This window comes from Amia ocellicauda, chromosome 3, assembly GCF_036373705.1.
Source record: "Amia ocellicauda isolate fAmiCal2 chromosome 3, fAmiCal2.hap1, whole genome shotgun sequence".
Lineage (NCBI taxonomy): Eukaryota > Metazoa > Chordata > Actinopteri > Amiiformes > Amiidae > Amia > Amia ocellicauda.
In genome coordinates, this window is record NC_089852.1 from 16,741,569 (window position 1) to 16,764,640 (window position 23,072).

Genomic DNA, 23,072 nt, shown 5'->3' on the forward strand with positions numbered 1-23,072 from the left:
AACCATGACCCCCCCATATAAAAAGCTTCTTTCTATAGTTTTCATTGTTATTCTCATGCTTTATGTTCCTCAATGCCTGAATACATGTAAAATATATACCGTGTAACATTTCTAATGTTAAAAATTTGAAATTTTCACCTGTGCCCAAAGTGGTAACACTTGAGCTCTTGTACTACTATGTAATATAATTGGTGGCACCTTTCAATATGTGGGAGACAGTGCTATATGCGAGTATTTGTTAGATTTTACACCCTGGGGTAGCAGCACTGTGTTAACTGGTTGAGGCAATTTGTCTGTCCCCAGTGTGTGATAAAAGTAGTGGGAACATTAGCTTAACCTCATGAGAGTTTACCCAGGAAAATGTATTGTTTGGTTTTACAGTGGTTTCCTATGGGCACAACAAGTCTTCCCCATGATTTAAAGCAAATATTTCTAAGGCATCATTACTATGGTAGACCATGTCTTATTCATGTAAGAGTGTAGTAAAGTGCAGTGAAGACATGTTAAAACCATAGGAATCTACTTTAAAACTCCAATGATGTTATGGTAAATATACAGTGAGGGAAAAAAGTATTTGATCCCCTGCTGATTTCGTATATTTGCCCACTGACAAAGAAATTATCAGTCTATGATTTTAATGGTAGGTGTATTTTAACAGTGAGAGACCGAATAACAACAAAATCCAGAAAAACGCATTTCAAAAAAGTTATAAATTGATTTGCATGTTAATGAGGGAAATAAGTATTTGATCCCCTATCAATCAGAAAGGTTTCTGGCTCCCAGGTGTCTTTTTTACAGGTAACGAGCTGAGATTAGGAGCACTCTCTTAAAGGGACTCTCCTAATCTCAGCTCGTTACCTGTATAAAAGACACCTGTCCACAGAAGCAATCAATCAATCAGATTCCAAACTCTCCACCATGGCCAAGACCAAAGAGCTGTCCAAGGATGTCAGGGACAAGATTGTAGACCTACACAAGGCTGGAATGGGCTACAAGACCATCGCCAAGCAGCTTGGTGAGAAGGTGACAACAGTTGGTGCGATTATTCGAAAATGGAAGAAACGCAAAATAACTGTCAGTCTCCCTCGGTCTGGGGCTCCATGCAAGATCTCACCTCGTGGAGTTTCAATGATCATGAGAACGGTGAGGAATCAGCCCAGAACTACACGGGAGGATCTTGTTAATGATCTCAAGGCAGCTGGGACCATAGTCACCAAGAAAACAATTGGTAACACACTACGCCGTGAAGGACTGAAATCCTGCAGCGCCCGTAAGGTCCCCCTGCTCAAGAAAGCACATGTACAGGCCCGTCTGAAGTTTGCCAATGAACATCTGAATGATTCAGAGGAGAACTGGGTGAAAGTGTTGTGGTCAGATGAGACCAAAATTTGGCATCTCTTTGGCATCAACTCAACTCGCCGTGTTTGGAGGAGGAGGAATGACCCCAAGAACACCATCCCCACCGTCAAACATGGAGGTGGAAACATTATGCTTTGGGGGTGTTTTTCTGCTAAGGGGACAGGACAACTGCACCGCATCAAAGGGACGATGGACGGGGCCATGTACTGTCAAATCGTGGGTGAGAACCTCCTTCCCTCAGCCAGGGCATGGAAAATGGGTCATGGATGGGTATTCCAGCATGACAATGACCCAAAACACACAGCCAAGGCAACAAAGGAGTGGCTCAAGAAGAAGAACATTAAGGTCCTGGAGTGGCCTAGCCAGTCTCCAGACCTGTATCCCATAGAAAATCTGTGGAGGGAGCTGAAGGTTCGAGTTGCCAAACGTCAGCCTCAAAACCTTAATGACTTGGAGAGGATCTGCAAAGAGGAGTGAGACAAAATCCCTCCTGAGACGTGTGCAAACCTGGTGGCCAACTACAAGAAACGTCTGACCTCTGTGATTGCCAACAAGGGTTTTGCCACCAAGTACTAAGTCGAAGGGGTCAAATACTTATTTCCCTCATTAACATGCAAATCAATGTATAACTTTTTTGAAATGCGTTTTTCTGGATTTTTTTGTTGTTATTCCGTCTCTCACTGTTAAAATACACCTACCATTAAAATTATAGACTGATCATTTCTTTGTCAGTGGGCAAACGTACAAAATCAGCAGGGGATCAAATACTTTTTTCCCTCACTGTACCATTGTAAACTTGTATAATGGCCTGTAATTTAGCAGTTGGGCACACAAGCATCCTAAGCTTTGCATTGAGCTAAGAATGTCTTCTCCCAAGGATGAAAGCATGGTCAGTATACTGTTACAAGCCACATCAATGTGAGACAAAAGTGCAAAGACATGCATAAAGCAGAGACAGGAAGCAACTAATAATACAAGGAGGCATTAGGTTTCAAATTGCTGAATGCCAGTTACAGTGACACCAACCATGAGTTGGGGCTCGTTAGGGGCACATGATCTGGAATAATCATACTTACACAGTCCACATTTTCGGACATGTTAAGGATAACATAGGTCCCAGCGAGATCGCTCCAATCTCCACAGATCACCTAACAATATCAAGAAGGAAAGAGAAAAACTGTGAGTCGCATCTATCAGTCTTATTATTATTATTATTATTTTAACTATTAAGCCATTTTTGCAAACACATTTATCCAAGGCGACTTACTTGTTCCTTGTCAACTCTAAAAAATAATGTTATACATACAAACTGGTGACAAATTAAAGGAAAAAGCAACATAAAGTGTATCAGTAAGGTGTTGGGCCACCACGACCTGCCAGAACAGTTTCATTGTGCCTTGGCACAGATTCTACGAGTCTCTGGAACTCTACTGGAGGGATGAACACCATTCTTCCATTTGGTGTTTTGATGATGATGGTGGTGGAGAGTGCTGTCTAACACGTTGGTCCAAAATCTCCCATACATTGAGGGGAAAAAAAGTATTTGATCCCCTGCTGATTTGCCCACTGACAAAGAAATGATCAGTCTATAATTTTAATGGTAGGTGTATTTTAACAGTGAGAGACAGAATAACAACAAAAAAAATGCAGAAAAACGCATTTCAAAAAAGTTATACATTGATTTGCATGTTAATGAGGGAAATAAGTATTTGACCCCTTCGACTTAGTACTTGGTGGCAAAACCCTTGTTGGCAATCACAGAGGTCAGATGTTTCTTGTAGTTGGCCACCAGATTTGCACACATCTCAGGAGGGATTTTGTCCCACTCCTCTTTGCAGATCCTCTCCAAGTCATTAAGGTTTCGAGGCTGACGTTTGGCAAATCGAACCTTCAGCTCCCTCCACAGATTTTCTATGGGATTAAGGTCTGGCGACTGGCTAGGCCACTCCAGGACCTTAATGTGCTTCTTCTTGAGCCACTCCTTTGTTGCCTTGGCTGTGTGTTTTGGGTCATTGTCATGCTGGAATACCCATCCACGACCCATTTTCAATGCCCTGGCTGAGGGAAGGAGGTTCTCACCCAAGATTTGACAGTACATGGCCCCATCCATCGTCCCTTTGATGCACTGCAGTTGTCCTGTCCCCTTAGCAGAAAAACACCCCCAAAGCATAATGTTTCCACCTCCATGTTTGACGGTGGGGATGGTGTTCTTGGGGTCATTCCTCCTCCTCCAAACACGGCGAGTTGAGTTGATGCCAAAGAGCTCGATTTTGGTCTCATCTGACCACAACAGTTTCACCCAGTTCTCCTCTGAACCATTCAGATGTTCATTGGCAAACTTCAGACGGGCCTGTACATGTGCTTTCTTGAGCAGGGGGACCTTACGGGCGCTGCAGGATTTCAGTCCTTCACGGCGTAGTGTGTTACCAATTGTTTTCTTGGTGACTATGGTCCCAGCTGCCTTGAGATCATTAACAAGATCCTCCCGTGTAGTTCTGGGCTGATTCCTCACCGTTCTCATGATCATTTAAACTCCACGAGGTGAGATCTTGCATGGAGCCCCAGAGCGAGGGAGACTGACAGTTATTTTGCGTTTCTTCCATTTGCGAATAATCACATCAACTGTTGTCACCTTCTCACCAAGCTGCTTGGCGATGGTCTTGTAGCCCATTCCAGCCTTGTGTAGGTCTACAATCTTGTCCCTGACATCCTTGGACAGCTCTTTGGTCTTGGCCATGGTGGAGAGTTTGGAATCTGATTGATTGATTGCTTCTGTGGACAGGTGTCTTTTATACAGGTAATGAGCTGAGATTAGGAGCACTCCCTTTAAGAGAGTGCTCCTAATCTCAGCTCGTTACCTGTATAAAAGACACCTGGGAGCCAGAAATCTTGCTGATTGATAGGGGATCAAATACTTACTTCACTCATTAACATGCAAATCAATTTATAACTTTTTTGAAATGCGTATTTCTGGATTTATTTGTTATTCTGTCTCTCACTGTTAAAAACACCTACCATTAAAATTATAGACTGATAATTTCTTTGACAGTGGGCAAACGTACAAAATCAGCAGGGGATCAAATACTTTTTTCCCTCACTGTAGGTGTTCAGTTGGATTGAGATCTGGTGACTGTGAAGGCCATAGCATATGATTCACATCATTTTCATATTCATCACACCATTCAGTGACCCCTTGTGCCCTGTGGATGGGGGCACTGTCATCCTGGAAGAGACCACTCCCATTAGGATATAAATGTTTCACCACAGGATAAAGGTAATCACTCAGAATACCTTTGTAATGATTTGCAGTGACCCTTCTCTCTAAGGGGACAAGTGGACCCAAACCATACCAGGAAAATGCCCCCCACAGCAAACAGAGCCCCCGGACCCCCTATCTAGCAGTCAGGCCTGTACCGTTCTCTTGTATAATGCAGTACACCTGTTTGGAGGCATCTGCATTCATTATATTACTTCACTCATTTATTCAGGTTTTTCCATTAATTTTGTACCCGTCTGTATGTACATATAGACAACATAACTACAAAAATACATTTAATCACACATTTCAGTGAACCAGCAAAGACACTTTACAGGCACATTACTTTAACAAAAAAAGCTACTGCATAGCATGACATTATGTATTAGTTATCATTTTTCAAAAGCTGCCTATGACCTTTTGTCTAATTTGTCTAAAGGTTAAACATCAATAAGACTCCACTCACGACGTTGGACTTGGACTCACTGGCTACATTTTCAAACGTCAGTATAAGGCATTCGAGACAAAGTGACTTACGCCTCACACTGTGTACACTACATACTGAATGTGCTAGTTGAAAGAAAATGCAAAAACAACTGTACAGAAACATTAAATATACAAATAACCTGTGTATGGCAAAAGCAAACTCATTGCAAAGGTGTCAAGTCCCTGAGGTTCACATTGCTCATCTCAGTGGATGATACTGTTGTGAGCAATTAGTTGGCTTTCCTGTAACATCTGGCGTTGGCAAAGACCTACTGCTTTGTTCAGCATTTGGATTTAATCTACATTACTCCTAAGTGTTGGCATATATACCCTATATTACCAAATGTGTTATTGAAAGATGCTGTAGAATGTGTGATACAATTAAGTCAGACTCATAGATCTATCAAAAGTTAAAAATGTTACTCTATTAGTCTAGTCTCTTAAAACTTATCTTTACAGGAAATTTCTATTGCTAATATTGGTCTGAGGTAGTATCTCAATCAGAATGGCTTACTTTGGAGAGAAAACAAAACCCAATGCACATTGTTCAATAGTTTGACCAATAATGCAACAAATACAAAACCAACGTTGGCTAAATTATCGTTAATTTGTGCTCCTAAGCATTGCCAACCAATTTAACTGGCAAAGTCACTGGGTTTCAAAGTACCCAGACAGACTAGAAGGATTTGACTTCTAGGAACAAGGAACCAGTCTGGCCTCTGGACTTCTCCGGCTCAGTGGATTACAGGAGAAATGTATTTACACCAGTAATGGAGATTTGGTTAAGAAGCAAATCAATTAAATACTGCTGAGGGTAAAAGGACACATCAGCATCACCATGGGGAATCCTGAAAGATAATGAAGGAGAGGAGTCCCTTGTGGCCACTTAACCTTTATACCATGGAGGAGGCACAGAGAGTAGGCAGTGAGGGGTAAAGTCCGGTACTCGTCACTGAAAATACAAATTCCCTGTTATTACTAAACTACTGTTAACACCACACAGTTATGTCTCAAGCTAATGCTGGTTGTTAAATGGTTTATCCAGCCAAGATTAATAATCATTATTTTGTGTTTTATTGCATTACAGCTAGTAAGGCTTTCTCTTGTTACACGCATAAATGCTGAAATACTCAAGCAACACACCCAAGAGTTTTCAATCTTGGTTATAAAATTGATCTTTTCACTTTATATTATTGCAGTTTTTTTGTCTTTGATTTAATGTGCAGCCCCTGTTGCCGTCCTATGAAAGTCACAACATAAGATCGCTGTATTGTTCTGTACTGTATCACATTTCAGAACAAAATAAGATAAGAATCTAAATGCCTGCAAGGTTGATCTTCGTGTTTGCTACTGCTTGGTCTGATATCAGAGAGGTCTCGTAATTAAAGAACATTCCCAGATGTGCTGAAAGTAAACTCTCAAGTGAATGCCCAAATACTTGGGTGGGAACAACAAGAGGAGCTTAATTTTGAAGTGACCTACATGGAAATGGAGTACCTCTGTACATCATAGAACGTTTCTGAGCCTACTGTGAGTAGTGCAAATCCCACTCCCCCTTCAAGAAAAGTGTCTGGTCTTATCAAATGAACAGCTTGGCATATTTATCCTACACCTTCTGGCGCCTCCTCCAAACCCATCTGCTCACACTACACTTGTAGACCCTACAAATCTTCTGCTCTGTCTCTGACTGCTGTACTGCATAGTATGGCAGTGGAATCACATGTGTTGATTAAGGAAATGGTTGAATCCTTCATTGTTTCTCACTTTGCACTTTTCTATAATCCAAATGCTACTCTGTGTCACCATACCAAGGCACTTGTGTAAAACAATTGATTTTTCAGGATTATAAAAGGCCTGCCAATGAAAAAGTCTTGAAAGTCTTGTGCACAAGCAGGAGCTGGCACAAACACAGCAGTATGGGGGAGCTTGGAGTTGAGGATCATGCAGGGCCTTTTTTTAAATACAGCTGTGTACATTACTTCAAAAGTTTTAGAACACCCCCATTTTTCCAGTTTTAATTTAAATTTAAGAAGTTGGCTACCAGCGTGTGTCATTCTCAAACACATCAGTTTCCGTGTCGCCCGCCATCATTCAGAGCCCGGGGGGGGGGGGGTATCTCATTCAGACGGTCACAGATCACTTAGTTTCGAACAGATTTCTTTGCAGATATGCTTGTTTTGTTCAGAACAATCCAGTATATTTTATTTGATGTTCTATCAAACACAGAGTAGTTCAGATCCAATTATGTAAAATTGTTGTGTATTAGTACACTGTAAACAGAGTTTTCCATCTTGACATTTTGAGCTTGCTACGTGTGTGTGTTGCTTCTACCAAAACGTGGATGGTCTTGCTTTGATCAGTAGACTGTTTGGTTCCAGAATTTGTCATAATTGTCAATATTTTCTGAGATTTTGTATTCCTACTCATGGGATACCAAACATGTGGCAAACAACACAACAGTGAAGAGTACACATGGGATTAAAGAAAAGCACACAGATTCGGTGCCCTTTTAAAAGTACCAGAGGGGTTTGTCAGTTTAAGGGGTTGTCTTGTTTAACAAAATGATTCCATGTTTTCTTTTTATCTCCAATTTTTTATTTGTTCTATGCTTTAATTTCAGAGTACACTGAGGCATTAAACTGTAAATTTATATAAAAACTGGAAAAATTTAGGTATTCTAAAACTTTTGACCAGTAGTGTATATTGTGGTGCAGATATAAAGCTTGTGGAGTCACCTTAGATAAAGGCATCTGCTAAATGAACAAATCAGATTAATAATAATATTGATGGAAAAGGTGCCATCAGATCATACCTGTACCATATCCTGGGGTGGAGGCGTTCCTTCATATTCACTGCCAGCACCAGACTCCGTTGTCTGTCTGAGATGTTGCTCAGGGGTTTCTGGGACTGTGGACACCCCAGGCCAGGGAATGACAGTGATGCTCCTAGAGGAGGCAGTGTGGACACCAAGAGTTCCTCCCAGGTTGCTTCGGATTGTCGTCTCGTCCTCTCTTCCGTGGATGGCCGTCACCATGGAAACTGTGTCCAGGATGTCCCTCCCGAGAGGAGAGAAATCGCCAGGGGGTATCTCGGGAGACATTCCGAGGACTGTGTCTGCGGTGTACAAAGGCAGCAACACATCAGGGCCCGTGTTGGCTCCGGAGCTGGGCTGTTCGGTGTCCAGCAGTGTGGCGCTTTCAGGAGTTGTCTCGGTTTGCCAGGGGGCAAAAGCCTCTGTGATGGAGCCGGCTTCAGTAAAAGGGGCCCCTGGAGTAGAGCTAGGGTCAGTGGACTGGGTGGAGGGGAGCTCCGATTGGCTGGAGCTGGACTCACCCTGCATTTCCCACAGCTCTGGGACAGTCCCCTCGGGCACATCTGGGTCAGCTGACTCTGTGAGCACACGGGGGATGGAGGAGTTGAAGTCGCTGGAGGTTTGGGCAGGGGAAGCTGACGACAGAAAAGAAGAGGGGCTGTACACTGAACCACAGAAAAACAAAAAAACAGGACCAAATAAAGTCATATTACGGTGAGCGTGTTTGTAGAAATGCTGTGACATATGCAATTTTATCATAAATGCCTGTATATATATTTTTTTTTTAACCAAGACCTCCCCTCCATGTATTTAGCATAGAAACATCCAATGCCATTTTAAAAATCAATATGCATTTTTCAGTATTTTTAAATGCGGTATAATTCATTGTATAACCCCGTTCTCACTCATTAGGCCGGCCCTGGGCCGCCTCAAATTTAGTCCGGATTTTTTCAGACACCCCGTTCACACTTGCGCATTTAGGAGCCTCAGTGCGTCACTTATGCGGGCGATAAGGCGGCCTAAACGAAATGCATGCCGGGAATAAACAAATCTGCTCAAACAAACCAGTGACGCAGCACATTAGGTCTGTTTACAGGTGTGTGCGATGCGTTTATAATCACAGCTTACTAATACCGACTGGCTATTGTTCGTTCTATATTTTATTTGAAAGTAATCTTAACCCTTTGCAGCCAAAGCTTTCTAAAATAATTTAAAATGTGCTGGTTCAATGGGGAATCTAATTCATAGATTTCCCTTTTCAAATGTCTATCTTCGGTTCTGCAAGTTTAAAAGTGCTGTTATACATTATAGGACATCTGCATTAAATCACAAGAAATCGTGTGCATGGAAAGCAGCCTCTGTGACGCGTCTATGATATCAGACAGCAGCGCTGCGCTCCTGCAGTTTGTTCTTCATCCTCATTGTAAACCGCGCTTTCATTTCTGCATCGGCCCAGTTTTTACCTCTAACGCCGGCATTTGTGATCGTACTGCTCAGCTCAATATAACTGCATTTCGGATTGCATAGTAAACAGCTGGTCTCGTATTAAAATGCACTGATTTGAATGGAAACCTGCTTCGGTTAAATTTATATCGTTTTAATGCAAAATGCGGATAATTAATAAAGTTATGGTCCCGTTCACAATTTCACAATGCAATTTCCACGTGTAAAATGCATGCTGTTAAATTTCATACTTCAATCATACTTAGTACAAGAACAAACAATAGCAAGTTTACCAGCTACACACTTTTATTTTAATCGACCGAGTAGTTTGAACTGTTTACATTATAACTCATTACTTAGCCTAGACTTTTTATTTTTCATTCCGCGTCTCTGAGACACGCGTCCATGGGGGCGGGGCTTGAGTTGCGTCACACGGTGACACTTTTCACCCCGCCCAGGGCCCGGCGCGTCACATATACATTTAGCCCGGCATTAGACCGGGTCGGAAAGCGGGACTGGTTTTGACCCGGCACAGGGCCGGCCTAAATCTATGACCCCGTTCACATATGAGTTAGAATCTCAAGTGTGAACGGGTTCTGTTACTTTTTTAGTTGTGTTAACATGGAAGTCAGAAGGTTATTTAAATAAGCGGCCTTGGCTAGTCTGGAGGCACCTCAACACTGAGCATAGCAAGGAGCTCGCACAAACACAGCAGTGTGTGGGAGCTTGGAGTTGTGGATCATGCAGGGCCTGACTTGTTTTAAAAATAACTGTGTACATTGTTAGGATTGTGCTGTTATTAAGCTCGTTGAGTCACCTTGGATAACAGTCTTCCAAATTACTTGGAGTGCCATACAGAAGATGAATTTACCCCACCAGAATACAAATGCTGCTGGAAAATGTAAAAATTCCTTTGTTTAACTGAACTTGTTTTATGACGGTGTAATGCATGCTTTATAAGCAGTATAAAGATTCATTAAGGATGCTTGGTTAATATAATGCAAACAGGGTTTCAGTTTAAGCTGTTGCATACAGCATGCATTAATTTCTATTCAGCATTTTTAATTATGTGTAGCTTTAGACATGATTTCCCTTTATAAAAAAGGTGTCAAATCCCTGGGCCTCAGGACCCACATTCCCACTGTCTTTTACTTCAGCTGAGCTCTCAATTACTTAATAGAAGCATTCATTGAACTGATAATCTGTACCTTTGAGTTTTTAAATCACATATAGTAAAAATGCCTTAAATATTTTTATTTTTTTTCTGAAATCTCCAGCTGATTAAAATTATTAAAAAGCTCTGTTAAGACAAATTAGTAGTTCAACTAAGTAATTGAGAGTTGTGCTGAAACAAGAACTAGCAGGACAGTAGGTCTCCAGGACCAGGGTTGAGAACAACTGACTAGTATGTGGCAGACATATTAAGGATAACAACTTCTGGAAATTACAGAACAAGACACTGCATTGCAATGGGGAGGTACGGCCCATTTGCCCAGGGTGAAGGACATGTTTTGCTAGTATATATATTTATATCCTCTACTGCCTTTGTGTCACATTAAGCAGGCATCTATAGTCTTACACTTGACAGACACAAAAGAATGACACCATTGTCTAGATTTCAATCCTCATGGTTTGGGGATAATCTTCTAAGAGTGTCAAGACCTGATATGCCCCCTGGAAAGTCCACAGCAGGTTCGCATGTCTTCCGACTTCAGCTGTGCCAGGAGGCCAGGTTAGCTGGCTGTAGCAGGGAGATCTTTGCAGTAACAGCTGCTTTCCCTGCTTCTCAGAGGAAGGTATTCTTAGAGTCCATGGAGGAAAACCTCAGCAGCAGGGGTCTGATTGTCAGAGCTTCTCAAATTGCTAACAGTGACTGGTAAGTACCAGTTCTTATTAGTATTTTCAATCTGGATCTATTTTCTCCTCTTTGGAATGGCTGAATAGTCCACTCAGCCCAATGCTATGACTGTGTTTCTTCAGGAGACATAGTACCACAAGTCAAGCAAGGCCACAGCCCAGCAATTACACCAACCAGAAACCTGCAGGTGGCCCAGGAAGCCACAGGAAGCTGCAAATGAGCAATAAACTGCAGGTTGTCTAGTTAACTTCTACCTACTATGTCCCAGCAAACACTCAGCACATTGGGTGCCACCCTTTGGACATTCCTGGCAAAATCAAAGATGGAATTGGAAACCAAAACAAAAAAATCCAAGTTATTGGAAGCATCCTGAACTCCAGACAAAGGATTTTACTGCATGGTGCCATTTGGGAGCCCCTTTGTACCATTTTAAGTTAAATACTTCTCTACTTTCTAAATTTTCATTTTTAAACTGTAATTGTATTATACTTGACTCATGTTACCTGTAAGTCACCCTGGATAAGGGCGTCTGCCAACAAATAAATAAATAATAATAGCAAATCTGGGGTTTTGTTACTTGTGTACTTGACAATTATCCTTATATACGTTTTCCATTGGTTGTGTAATTATTTCATTTTAGATGACTCCAGTGGATTTTACACAGACAAACCATCACACACTACATTTTGTTGTCTATTCTAAAAAAAAAGAAAATAAGTTAAATTGATCAGTGAATAAATTCACATAAGTAATTTCATTTACATGTAAAAAATGAGACGTCTTAACAGAAATCTTCCAGAAAATACAGGAATTCCTGCATGATAATGGAATATTCAGAGATGATAAATAATATGGAGATAATTGCAAAGATAGTTATGTTATTAATTAAAATAAACAATTAATATAATTGTTAATTAAAATATTAATTAAAATAAACAAGTCAGTTCTTAAACTCCAGAGACAATGAGAGAACACAAAGAGAAAAGGCCAGGTTAATAAAATAGTTTTCTTTATCACATGGTGAGACAAAGCGCCTGCTGTACTATGACTGTGTTTTATGAAAACTGCTTTTAGTCACTGATGTGTTTCCTGCCGTCGGTCGGGCATTGCTGTAAAAAATTCTTCAAGATGGCAAGGGAAGAGCAGACTCTGTAAGATCAAAGAAAGAGAGAGAGAGAGAGAGAGGAAAGAAGAAGAAATAGCTGCCAATTTGTCATTTTTGCAATTGACATGCAGACAGTTCAAATCAGGACTCTACAGTAAAACAAAACTTTGAGATTTCCTACTTTCATCTCTTACCTTGACGTATAATTTTTTGTGGGAGCTGCAGTAGTGTTGGCCACATGTAGGAATCTTCTGTTGCAAGCCTTTGAAAGATGTGAGACATGGGTGCTGCTAAAGGGGACTTTAAATGGGCAACAGCAAGAGGTAAAAGTTGATGTGTGCTACCAACACACGGCGGTGAAGAGGGCTTTGAGTTGTAATGTTCAGTGCCACTCTGAAAGAGTGCAGAATAAGACTTTGTGATGAGACAAAACAGAAGATAAATGGCTTCATATCAGCAAAGCTTCTGCCCTTGAAATCCAATGAGCTGCTTGCTGAGCCGCTTCAGCTTTTGTGTACCGAGAGTGAGACGTCCATCATCTGGTCTGTACGTCAGTTTCTGCTTTTTTGAACACATGGCATACTGACAAGTCTTTGGTGTAAGATTAGAGACTCCACTTCGATCTAAGAGTGCTGCCATCACTGCTCTCAGACAAGTGTAATTGAGAGCTGTAATTCTGACCTGTGACTCAATTTGTCTTAAAGCAACAACAATAATGAGACCTTTTTGAACTTTGCTTTACAAGAAAGGATTCCCTTTTAAATATTGTTCCTTCAAAGGATTTTCCTCCATACGATTTAAAATCTTCTGTAATGTAGTACATTAAAATACATACAGTGAGGGAAAAAAGTATTTGATCCCCTGCTGATTTTGTACGTTTGCCCACTGACAAAGAAATGATCAGTCTATAATTTTAATGGTAGGTGTATTTTAACAGTGAGAGACAGAATAACAACAAAAAAAACAATCCAGAAAAACGCATTTCAAAAAAGTTATAAATTGATTTACATGTTAATGAGTGAAATAAGTATTTGATCCCCTATCAATCAGCAAGATTTCTGGCTCCCAGGTGTCTTTTATACAGGTAACGAGCTGAGATTAGGAGCACTCTCTTAAAGGGAGTGCTCCTAATCTCAGCTCGTTACCTGTATAAAAGACACCTGTCCACAGAAGCAATCAATCAATCAGATTCCAAACTCTCCACCATAGCCAAGACCAAAGAGCTGTCCAAGGATGTAGACCTACACAAGGCTGGAATGGGCTACAAGACCATCGCCAAGCAGCTTGGTGAGAAGGTGACAACAGTTGGTGCGATTATTCGCAAATGGAAGAGACACAAAATAACTGTCAGTCTCCCTCGGTCTGGGGCTCCATGCAAGATCTCACCTCGTGGAGTTTCAATGATCATGAGAATGGTGAGGAATCAGCCCAGAACTACACGGGAGGATGTTGTTAATGATCTCAAGGCAGCTGGGACCATAGTCACCAAGAAAACAATTGGTAACACACTACGCCATGAAGGACTGAAATCCTGCAGCGCCCGCAAGGTCCCCCCTGCTCAAGAAAGCACATGTATAGGCCCGTCTGAAGTTTGCCAATGAACATCTGAATGATTCAGAGGAGAACTGGGTGAAAGTGTTGTGGTCAGATGAGACCAAAATCGAGCTATTTGGCATCAACTCAACTCGCCGTGTTTGGAGGAGGAGGAATGCTGCCTATGACCCCAAGAACACCATCCCCACCGTCAAACATGGAGGTGGAAACATTATGCTTTGGGGGTGTTTTTCTGCTAAGGGGACAGGACAACTGCACCGCATCAAAGGGACGATGGACGGGGCCATGTACCATCAAATCTTGGGTGAGAACCTCGTTCCCTCAGCCAGGGCATTGAAAATGGGTCGTGGATGGGTATTCCAGCATGACAATGACCCAAAACACACAGCCAAGGCAACAAAGGAGTGGCTCAAGAAGAAGAACATTAAGGTCCTGGAGTGGCCTAGCCAGTCTCCAGACCTTAATCCCATAGAAAAATGTGGAGGGAGCTGAAGGTTCGAGTTGCCAAACGTCAGCCGCGAAACCTTAATGACTTGGAGAGGATCTGCAAAGAGGAGTGGGACAAAATCCCTCCTGAGATGTGTGCAAACCTGGTGGCCAACTACAAGAAACGTCTGACCGCTGCGATTGCCAACAAGGGTTTTGCCACCAAGTACTAAGTCGAAGGGGTCAAATACTTATTTCACTCATTAACATGCAATTTATAACTTTTTTGAAATGCGTTTTTCTGGATTTTTTTGCTGTTATTCTGTCTCTCACTGTTAAAATACACCTACCATTAAAATTATAGACTGATCATTTCTTTGTCAGTGGGCAAACGTACAAAATCAGCAGGAGATCAAATACTTTTTTCCCTTACTGTAAACCCATCATTACAAAGTGGTTCAGTTCAGTGGTGCAAAAACCACAGGCACTGGTCTACAGAAATGTGAAAAAAAAGTGATATGGTCAGATGAGTCATCCTTGTCCCCTTAGAGGGAAGGGTCACTGCAAATCATTACAAAGTTACTAAACTGGCCCCCACAGTCACCAGATCTCAACCCAATAGAGCATCTTTGGGATGTGGTGGAACGGGAGCTTCGTGCCCTGGATGTGCATCCCACAAATCTCCATCAACTGCAAGATGCTATCCTATCAATATGGACTGTGGGGGCCAGTTTAGTACAGTGAACTCATTGTCATGTTCAAGAAACCAATTTGAAATGATTCGACCTTTGTGACATGGTGCATTATCCTGCTGGAAGTAGCCATCAGAGGATGGGTACATGGTGGTCATAAAGGGATGGACATGGTCAGAAACAATGCTCAGGTAGGCCGTGGCATTTAAACGATGCCCAATTGGCACCAAGGGGCCTAAAGTGTGCCAAGAAAACATCCCCCACACCATTACACCACCACCACCAGCCTGCACAGTGGTAACAAGGCATGATGGATCCATGTTCTCATTCTGTTTATGCAAAATTCTGACTCTACCATCTGAATGTCTCAACAGAAATCGAGACTCATCAGACCAGGCAACATTTTTCCAGTCTTCAACTGTCCAATTTTGGTGAGCTTGTGCAAATTGTAGCCTCTTTTTCCTATTTGTAGTGGAGATGAGTGGTACCCGGTGGGGTCTTCTGCTGTTGTAGCCCATCCGCCTCAAGGTCGTACGTGTTGTGGCTTCACAAATGCTTTGCTGCATACCTCGGTTGTAACGAGTGGTTATTTCAGTCAAAGTTGCTCTTCTATCAGCTTGAATCAGTCGGCCCATTCTCCTCTGACCTCTAGCATCAACAAGGCATTTTCGCCCACAGGACTGCCGCATACTGGATGTTTTTCCCTTTTCACACCATTCTTTGTAAACCCTAGAAATGGTTGTGCGTGAAAATCCCAGTAACTGAGCAGATTGTGAAATACTCAGACCGGCCCGTCTGGCACCAACAACCATGCCACGCTCAAAATTGCTTAAATCACCTTTCTTTCCCATTCAGACATTCAGTTTGGAGTTCAGGAGATTGTCTTGACCAGGACCACACCCCTAAATGCATTGAAGCAACTGCCATGTGATTGGTTGGTTAGATAATTGCATTAATGAGAAATTGACCAGGTGTTCCTAATATTCCTTTAGGTGAGTGTATATATATATATAATATATATAATATAATATAATATATTATATATATATAATATATATATAATATATATATAGTGAGCCAACTCACAGATCAGCCACTAGGGGGAGCTTATGGGGGGCTGGAAGAGACCAGACCCAGCACACACCATGGGAGGGATCTTTACCAGCCATGGAATCAGCCTCCCTTAATTAAGAGAGAACTGGGAGATAGGCTAGGTTTGAGTCATTGGGGGGGGGGGGGGGGGAAAGAGTTCCTAATTCATAAAAAGTTAGATGTGAAGGACATGTTTTGAAGTAATGCATTGTTTTTAATACATTAGTTGACTAAGGACAACACATTTTGTGTTTTTCCCCCATATTTCAACACGGGACCAGCATCTGAATTAACCGTCCTTTACTGAAATAACAAATTTCTTCTAAGAGTGTAATTTAACAATACCTTAATCGTGAATCTATGGCTTAAATCTTTTTAATTTTTAAGTGTTCCCGGAAACAATACTGAATGCTTTAGGTACATGCTACGGCCAGTCATGTTTTATTCTTACTTGCTTCATCATATAGTGAATCAGACATCACACACAGACATCACAATCACACAGAAGAAGTTCCTTCCCTCTCTGCTCCATTAACCATCAGTAGCTTTAGTGCTTACAGAGCCTAAGAAAAGGAATAAGAATTTCTGTGCTGTTGTCTTTTTTACACATACTACTTCTATCGTTATTAGAACTACTAATCATAAGAATAACATAATTAATTAATCATTTTTATTTTTACTCTCTTTTTCATCATGGCAGCATAAGTAGTTTTGATTGCAAGTCCTCTGCATCCTAGACAGATGGAGGTGGCCTACTCTTTCATCATCTCTGTCCAACCCCTGTTCATTATTTGAACGATATCTTTTGGTGCACAAGATTTATTTTCTCCCATTTGTTTATTGTTAATGAGGTCATATGCATTTGGAAGACTAAATTTGTTCTCTGAAAATAACTCGCATGTAAACACAGAAGCAGAACTATTGTGACCACAAAATGCGCAAGATGTTTGCATGTAATTTGCCCCAATTTTAGCAAGAACCCTAATCAAATCTTGGACAACAACAGCCAAGTCCACACTGCTGCCATTATCAAAAGCAGGGAATTGTGTATTCAGCTGTAAAGCATAGCCACCATTTCATTACAGTAGATTAAATTATGGGCCTCCCAGGCAGATACAGGTATTGCCAAAACAATGTTTTTGAATTACAGTGCTCATACAATTACCTCTTATTACTGACAGCACGATCAAAATACATACTCGGCAGAAAATCATAATGAAATACATACCATTTGTGATTTGGATAGGACTTATGCTTGAATGTCTGCCTGTCTATCTTTTATTTTAAAACTATGTTGGCCCCAAAGGGTCAGCTATTACAAGATTGCGGCATTCAACACAATGCATCTACTGAACTCTTTCTGCTAATGAGAGTGAAAGAAGGTGAAACAATTCCAATAGTCACAATGAACACCCAGAGATTGGAGAAGAAAGAATTCCTGCATGTTTCAAGAATACTTCAAATACATTTGAGATATACTGAACTTCTTGAAAAGTAATGTGGGCATCAGCAGTTTTACATTTCCGATGTGGCTGCCTTAAAATAAAAGTGTGCGCGTAAGGCCTGTCAGCCCAGGCAGGCCAATTATAATGTGTGGAGGAGTGCCAGCCACACTGACGGCAGGGTTCATCACAGTAGAGAGGAGTTGCCAATTATATACCCATGCAATCACAGAAGGTCTTGTCCGCGCACCTGTTTAGTGGCCTTGTTCAAAGGGCTTAACTCAAAAGGCCAACAGCAGCTCTAGCAAACAAAAAGCACACATTGCATTACAAAAGGTAAGTAGACAAGATTAAAATTATTTGTTGTCTTTAAGTCTGTAAGCACACTAACAAAAATGAGAGTTCACAGAATCTCTCACATCCTCTCTGGAGGCAAATAGACGCCAAATGATCCATCTGGGACTCTTTGGTGAACAGAAGCTCTATTGCCGGGATTATAAAGCAGCAACAACACGTAGCTTGTGATCCATGCACATTTCAAATCCTTATGCAAAACTGTGCCTGAGCTCCATTATTCAGAACAAAGTACTTTGACTTGTGTAAGAAGTGTGCTTTGTGTGAATGAGACTGATGGAGAATTGATGTTTGCTAATTAGCTCTTACATGACAAATAACTGACAGAGTGCGTATACCCGTCGCACCGGGAAACATTGTTTCATACCGAGTCAGCCATGAAAGAACCCTTGATGTTATTACACGTTGAAAGGTAGCCCATAAGGGCCATTAAATGTTTTGCGATATATTATTATTATTATTATTTATTTATTGGCATATATCCAGGGCAACTTCAACTTACAATTTACACAAGATACATACTGCATTGTGTATCCCAATAGATCTCTTTTTATTGTGTGGTTTTACTATAACAAATGTCAGCTTTCAAAAATGCTTTCCAACATCGTTTTCCAATCCCTCTAACTGTTGGCTGTCATATGCTCATCCACATTTATCACTCCACAACCTCATGAATTTACAGCAGTTATTCTCCATTGCCAGCTTGTCCAGTACCAACCACTAAATGTTACTAAATGCCCTTCTCTCCCTTCCAGCCCCTGCCACTACTAGACACTTTTGGAAAAGGAGGCTTGTCATTTGGACAGCTCTCCCCAGGACGATTAACTATAAAAATAATAAACGCTGCATGAGGTCGCAGTGAGCTGCATACCAATGAAATCTAATGGATGTGTGTGGTGCATCAATTTATTCCTCTCCAGGCCTAATTTGGGTTTTTACATTCTGGGAAGCAGTACCATGTCTCCAGTTATGGCTGAATATTCCCTGATTTGTCAGCGAGATGGTAGGGTTTTGACAGCTTTTGACTGACTGCCGTGAACAATCTGTGTGAAAACACCAATTTCTTGCCGGCAAAAAGGTTACAAATTCACATACATTTGATTTATTTTTTAAACAGTGACAAAGACTCAAATTCTCACGTTTTATTTATGACACTGAAACAGAGCTATGACAAAAAGGGATTTGTAAAGAAAAAAACACTTTGCTACACCACCAAGTTATCTGCTGCACCTCTGTTGGGCTGGTTGCTTTGGCACCATTTGGTGTAATATTTTCCACAACAGAACAACTGTTGATGCAGGGTTGATGTAGGACACCTGAGGATAAGAACAGAGGCCTGGGTATATCGAAAGGAAGCCCAGTAAAAATAATGGAATCACCCCATCTTCTATCACTTGTAAGTGGACAAGATTATAGTGTTGAGCAAAATGGCATTTGACCGATCAATTAAGTTTGTGGTCATTGAGTATCCAGGCAGGTGACTGGACCAGGAGTCCAAGAAGAGAGTGGTAGAGGAGGTCATTAGTGAGAAGAAGGAACAGGCAGGAAAAGAAGAATTTTAACCTTAGCAGTTTTCCAATGGTTTTAAAATGGTTACACTATGCATTTATATCAAATGGTTTATATTCTTCATATTTCTTCAGGATTAAGCTTTTCTTTCCTACTCTTTTTTGTGTTTTTGATTTTATGAGGTAACATATTATACAACAATATGGTTGCCATCTTGAAAGACAGGGAATCTTTGGTCTGCCCCAAAGCACAATGATGTTTGGTTGAAGAAAAATAATATAATACATTTTCCGTGTCTTATTTCGGTCTATGAGTTCCTTTAAATATTTTGGAAAAATAAGGGGAGTGATTGATTTCTCTGGAGAAAAAGCTTTGACAAATGAGAGGAGGCCATTCAACCCATCATGCTTGTTTGGTGACCATTAATAACTAAGTGATCCAAGGTTCACATCCAGTCTACACTGTTGAGAAGTATGGAGGCAACCTACCTTCTGGGGAATCAGCATCCAAGTTGGTGCTGTTTATCTCACCGGCGTCATCCCAAAAGAATTGGGGCTGTAGCAGTTTGGTGTCTTCAAGCTCCTCGCTGGAGAAGCCCGATTCCTGAGACCCAGTAAGGATCCCTGGGATACTGGCGTTGTCTGGCTCTAGGGTGGAGGGGTCAGTTTGCTCTGCAGAGTCCACAGTATCAGACATCATTGGATGGCTGGCAGGAGAAGAAAACACCAAGTCCCTGCTCAGCTCTTCACAGGAACCCAGGAGGAAAACAGCACCTTAGGGGAATAAACAACCGACCTCAACACAGTACCAAAGCAACAGAACATTAATGAAACACTTGAAACCATGAATGTCTGAAGAGTTTTTGTAAAATGACTTGGAGTTTTGACAAGAGTGATCTTTTGTGAAGTTTTAAGTTTAATTTGATTATTTTAAATTTGTATTATTATTATTATTATTATTTGGATTAAATGTAACCGTGTAAATATGTAACATGAATAATAAAGTTATGCAGGACGTGAGTGCATGAGCGGTTACATTGAAGATAATAAAGTCTTTGTATGGGTTTTTCAGAAGATTGAAGATTAGTAAAATTTGTATTAAAGTAGCACCAGAAAGGAACAGAGTTGAAGCGTTGTGTGATTCTGACGTCTGTAGCACACCTGTGACACATAGCCAACAAAACCATGCTTTTCTACAACAGTTACTTAAACATGTGTACAGCCCCAATTTGTCATGGTTGTCTTGTTAGGCAAAGTGATCCCTTTACAACAGGATCAGGCTGCTCTACCAGTCCATTCAATCTGTAATTTGCCCGTCATGCTGACAGTTACAAATTCAGTTAAATATTTCAGGGGCTTTTTGTTACAACCTGTGATAGGTCGGAGGGTCTGTGCGCTGAACAGTGGTTACACACTGAGATTTTAAAACATTTTGGAATAGTAATATGATGGTAATTATTGTAAATTAAATTACAAATTATATATGTTTTTCTAGCCAGGAGCTTCCTCAAACACTTGTAGAAAATTTTGCAGAACCATAAACCTAACTGCTAACGTCTAAATTAAAAATAGTAAATATGTTTTTCATATGCAATCCATATGAATACTTTAGCTAGCAACTCTACTGAACAGTAGAGAAAATGTGGCTCAGGGGAATCTTAACTTTAAAATGGGGAGGGAAAAAGCAACCTCTCTTCACAAATTCTGAACTACGAAGCATACATATGTCAGTTTTTCTTCAGCCATGTAATTTGAGCCTGTGAAGTCGATGCTCATGTAATTTCCTTAAGCGTTCACTATTTTCCTCCTCCTTTCCTTCTTCACCTGGTTTTTAGCACAGGTCTAGGTCTAGAAGTGTGAAGAAAGGTATATGACCATGACCATGGCCCCCCATGAATGCAAAGGTTTGTTTCTTTACACGTGTTTTGTTACAAATGAATGCTAGGTTTAAACTGTTAATTTACACTTGAGACAGTTTAAAGGAAGGTCATACAGGGACTGAATTTGGGACTCCTTGGTCTTAAGCAGGAGCAATGAAGAGGGGATTTGATACAAGTGTTCAAAAATCCTGAAAGGTACTGACAGATCCAGAGGATAAACAATGAAACAAGGACCAGAGGCAGCACATGGAAATTAGACAGTTCACTATTAAAAATAGACACATCTTTATCATAAGGATTTCGGGAGTGTTGAGCAAGTTACCACAGGCATTGTTCTGAAGCAGAGATCTCTGGGATCCTTGAAGAAATGGATGGATGAGATTCTTAGATCTACTACTACTACTTGTACAAACAAACTGAATTGTCCCATTTCATTGCTGGATACACAATATTGACACACTTCAAGATGTTTACGAATATTTTCCCTGCAAGCTGAGGTGCATATTTTGAAGCACAGTTAAGCAAAGGAATGTTCTGAAAGGTATTTAAAACATTGAATAGGCTATATAAATAGTGATTTTCAAAGAGGCTAACACATGCAAGTTTTAGCTGGCATGTGAAATATAGGGAAGTTGCATTTTCACATGGAAGAAAGTTGCAAGAATCACATACATAGCCTTCATTAGCTCCCTGGTATTTAAGAGGTTTTTATGACAGCTTTAAAATCTGAAATGGTTTTATAAAATACCCTTAGGATGTTACTTGTCATTCTGGAAAATAAAAGGCCTTTGGGGTCAACATTACATTTCACGTATGCTGTTACAGTCACAAGGAGATTGAAGACTGATGGCTTTTTGTCATCTTCTTCTCTAAATTCCTGGACCAGGAAATCCACTTAAAAACAAAATGCGAAATCAAACTAGATAGATTCATGACATCTTTATCTCACAAATGTAACTGGTAAATCGTAGAGAAGAAACAGAGATGAATTTGTACATATCAAAAAAACAAAACAATACAGTTCTACAGACCACCCATCATAACCAAGGCCCAAAGGTGGGAACACATGTTAGGTGGTGTCCAGTAAGCAACTCACTTTTTTACTAGAGGGAACTCTGGAGCTTGGGATTCTAAAACATATTTCGGTGTTTTGATGCCAAGCCTCCAACATCAATTGGGACTAGATTATACTTCCACAGATGGAAATGCAGACTCTGTTTCCAATATCTCATGCTTATTTCCCAGTTCTCCCCTTTTCAAGTAATGACTTGAAATAAAGAAATCTGAAGCGTGAACGTTCATGCAAGTGTAAATAACTGCAGCTGCTTTGATAGGCTGAGCATCAGACATGAGGGCACCTGAGTGAGAGGCATATAAATCCTGCAGTGGCTCGGGGAGCTTCTCTTCAAATCCCACCTAAGGTAGTGGGCCCCCAAAGGCTAGCTTTCTCATATTTTTTATGTCTTTGATGCAGTCGAGCTGAAAAAGGGCAAAACCGGAGAGGATGGGGGGGGGTTGTGACCAAAAAAAAAAAAAAACACAGAACGCCTGTCAGACTTTCAGTAAAAAAAAAAAATATATAATAATTTAAAAAAAAAAGATAAATTGAGAAAAGCTCATCTTCTTCTTCAAACCTTCATCAAATTGAAAATTCCAACTCCTGGTGGAATAGTTCAATTAAGTCATTCTTCTTTTGGAAATGTTGAGCGATGCCCATTTTGTTTTCCGAATGCAATCTGACAGGCAGACAAACCCAGGATAATATTTCTGCATTGCGTCCTGTGAGACTGATATTTTTATTCAAA

At 40.8% G+C, this 23,072-nt stretch overlaps 1 protein-coding gene across 1 annotated transcript in view; it reads right to left on the minus strand.

Annotated features, from left to right (window-relative positions):
* The window catches only part of podxl2 (podocalyxin-like 2), a 60,590-nt gene that overhangs the window by 12,376 nt on the left and 25,142 nt on the right, over window positions 1-23,072 (minus strand). Inside the window, exons 2-4 of the mRNA XM_066698327.1 lie at window positions 19,877-20,161; window positions 7,914-8,548; window positions 2,436-2,507 (exon numbers count right to left, since the gene is read on the minus strand). Coding sequence (XP_066554424.1) covers window positions 2,436-2,507; window positions 7,914-8,548; window positions 19,877-20,161 — 992 coding nt within the window. The remainder of the gene's footprint in view (window positions 1-2,435; window positions 2,508-7,913; window positions 8,549-19,876; window positions 20,162-23,072) is intronic.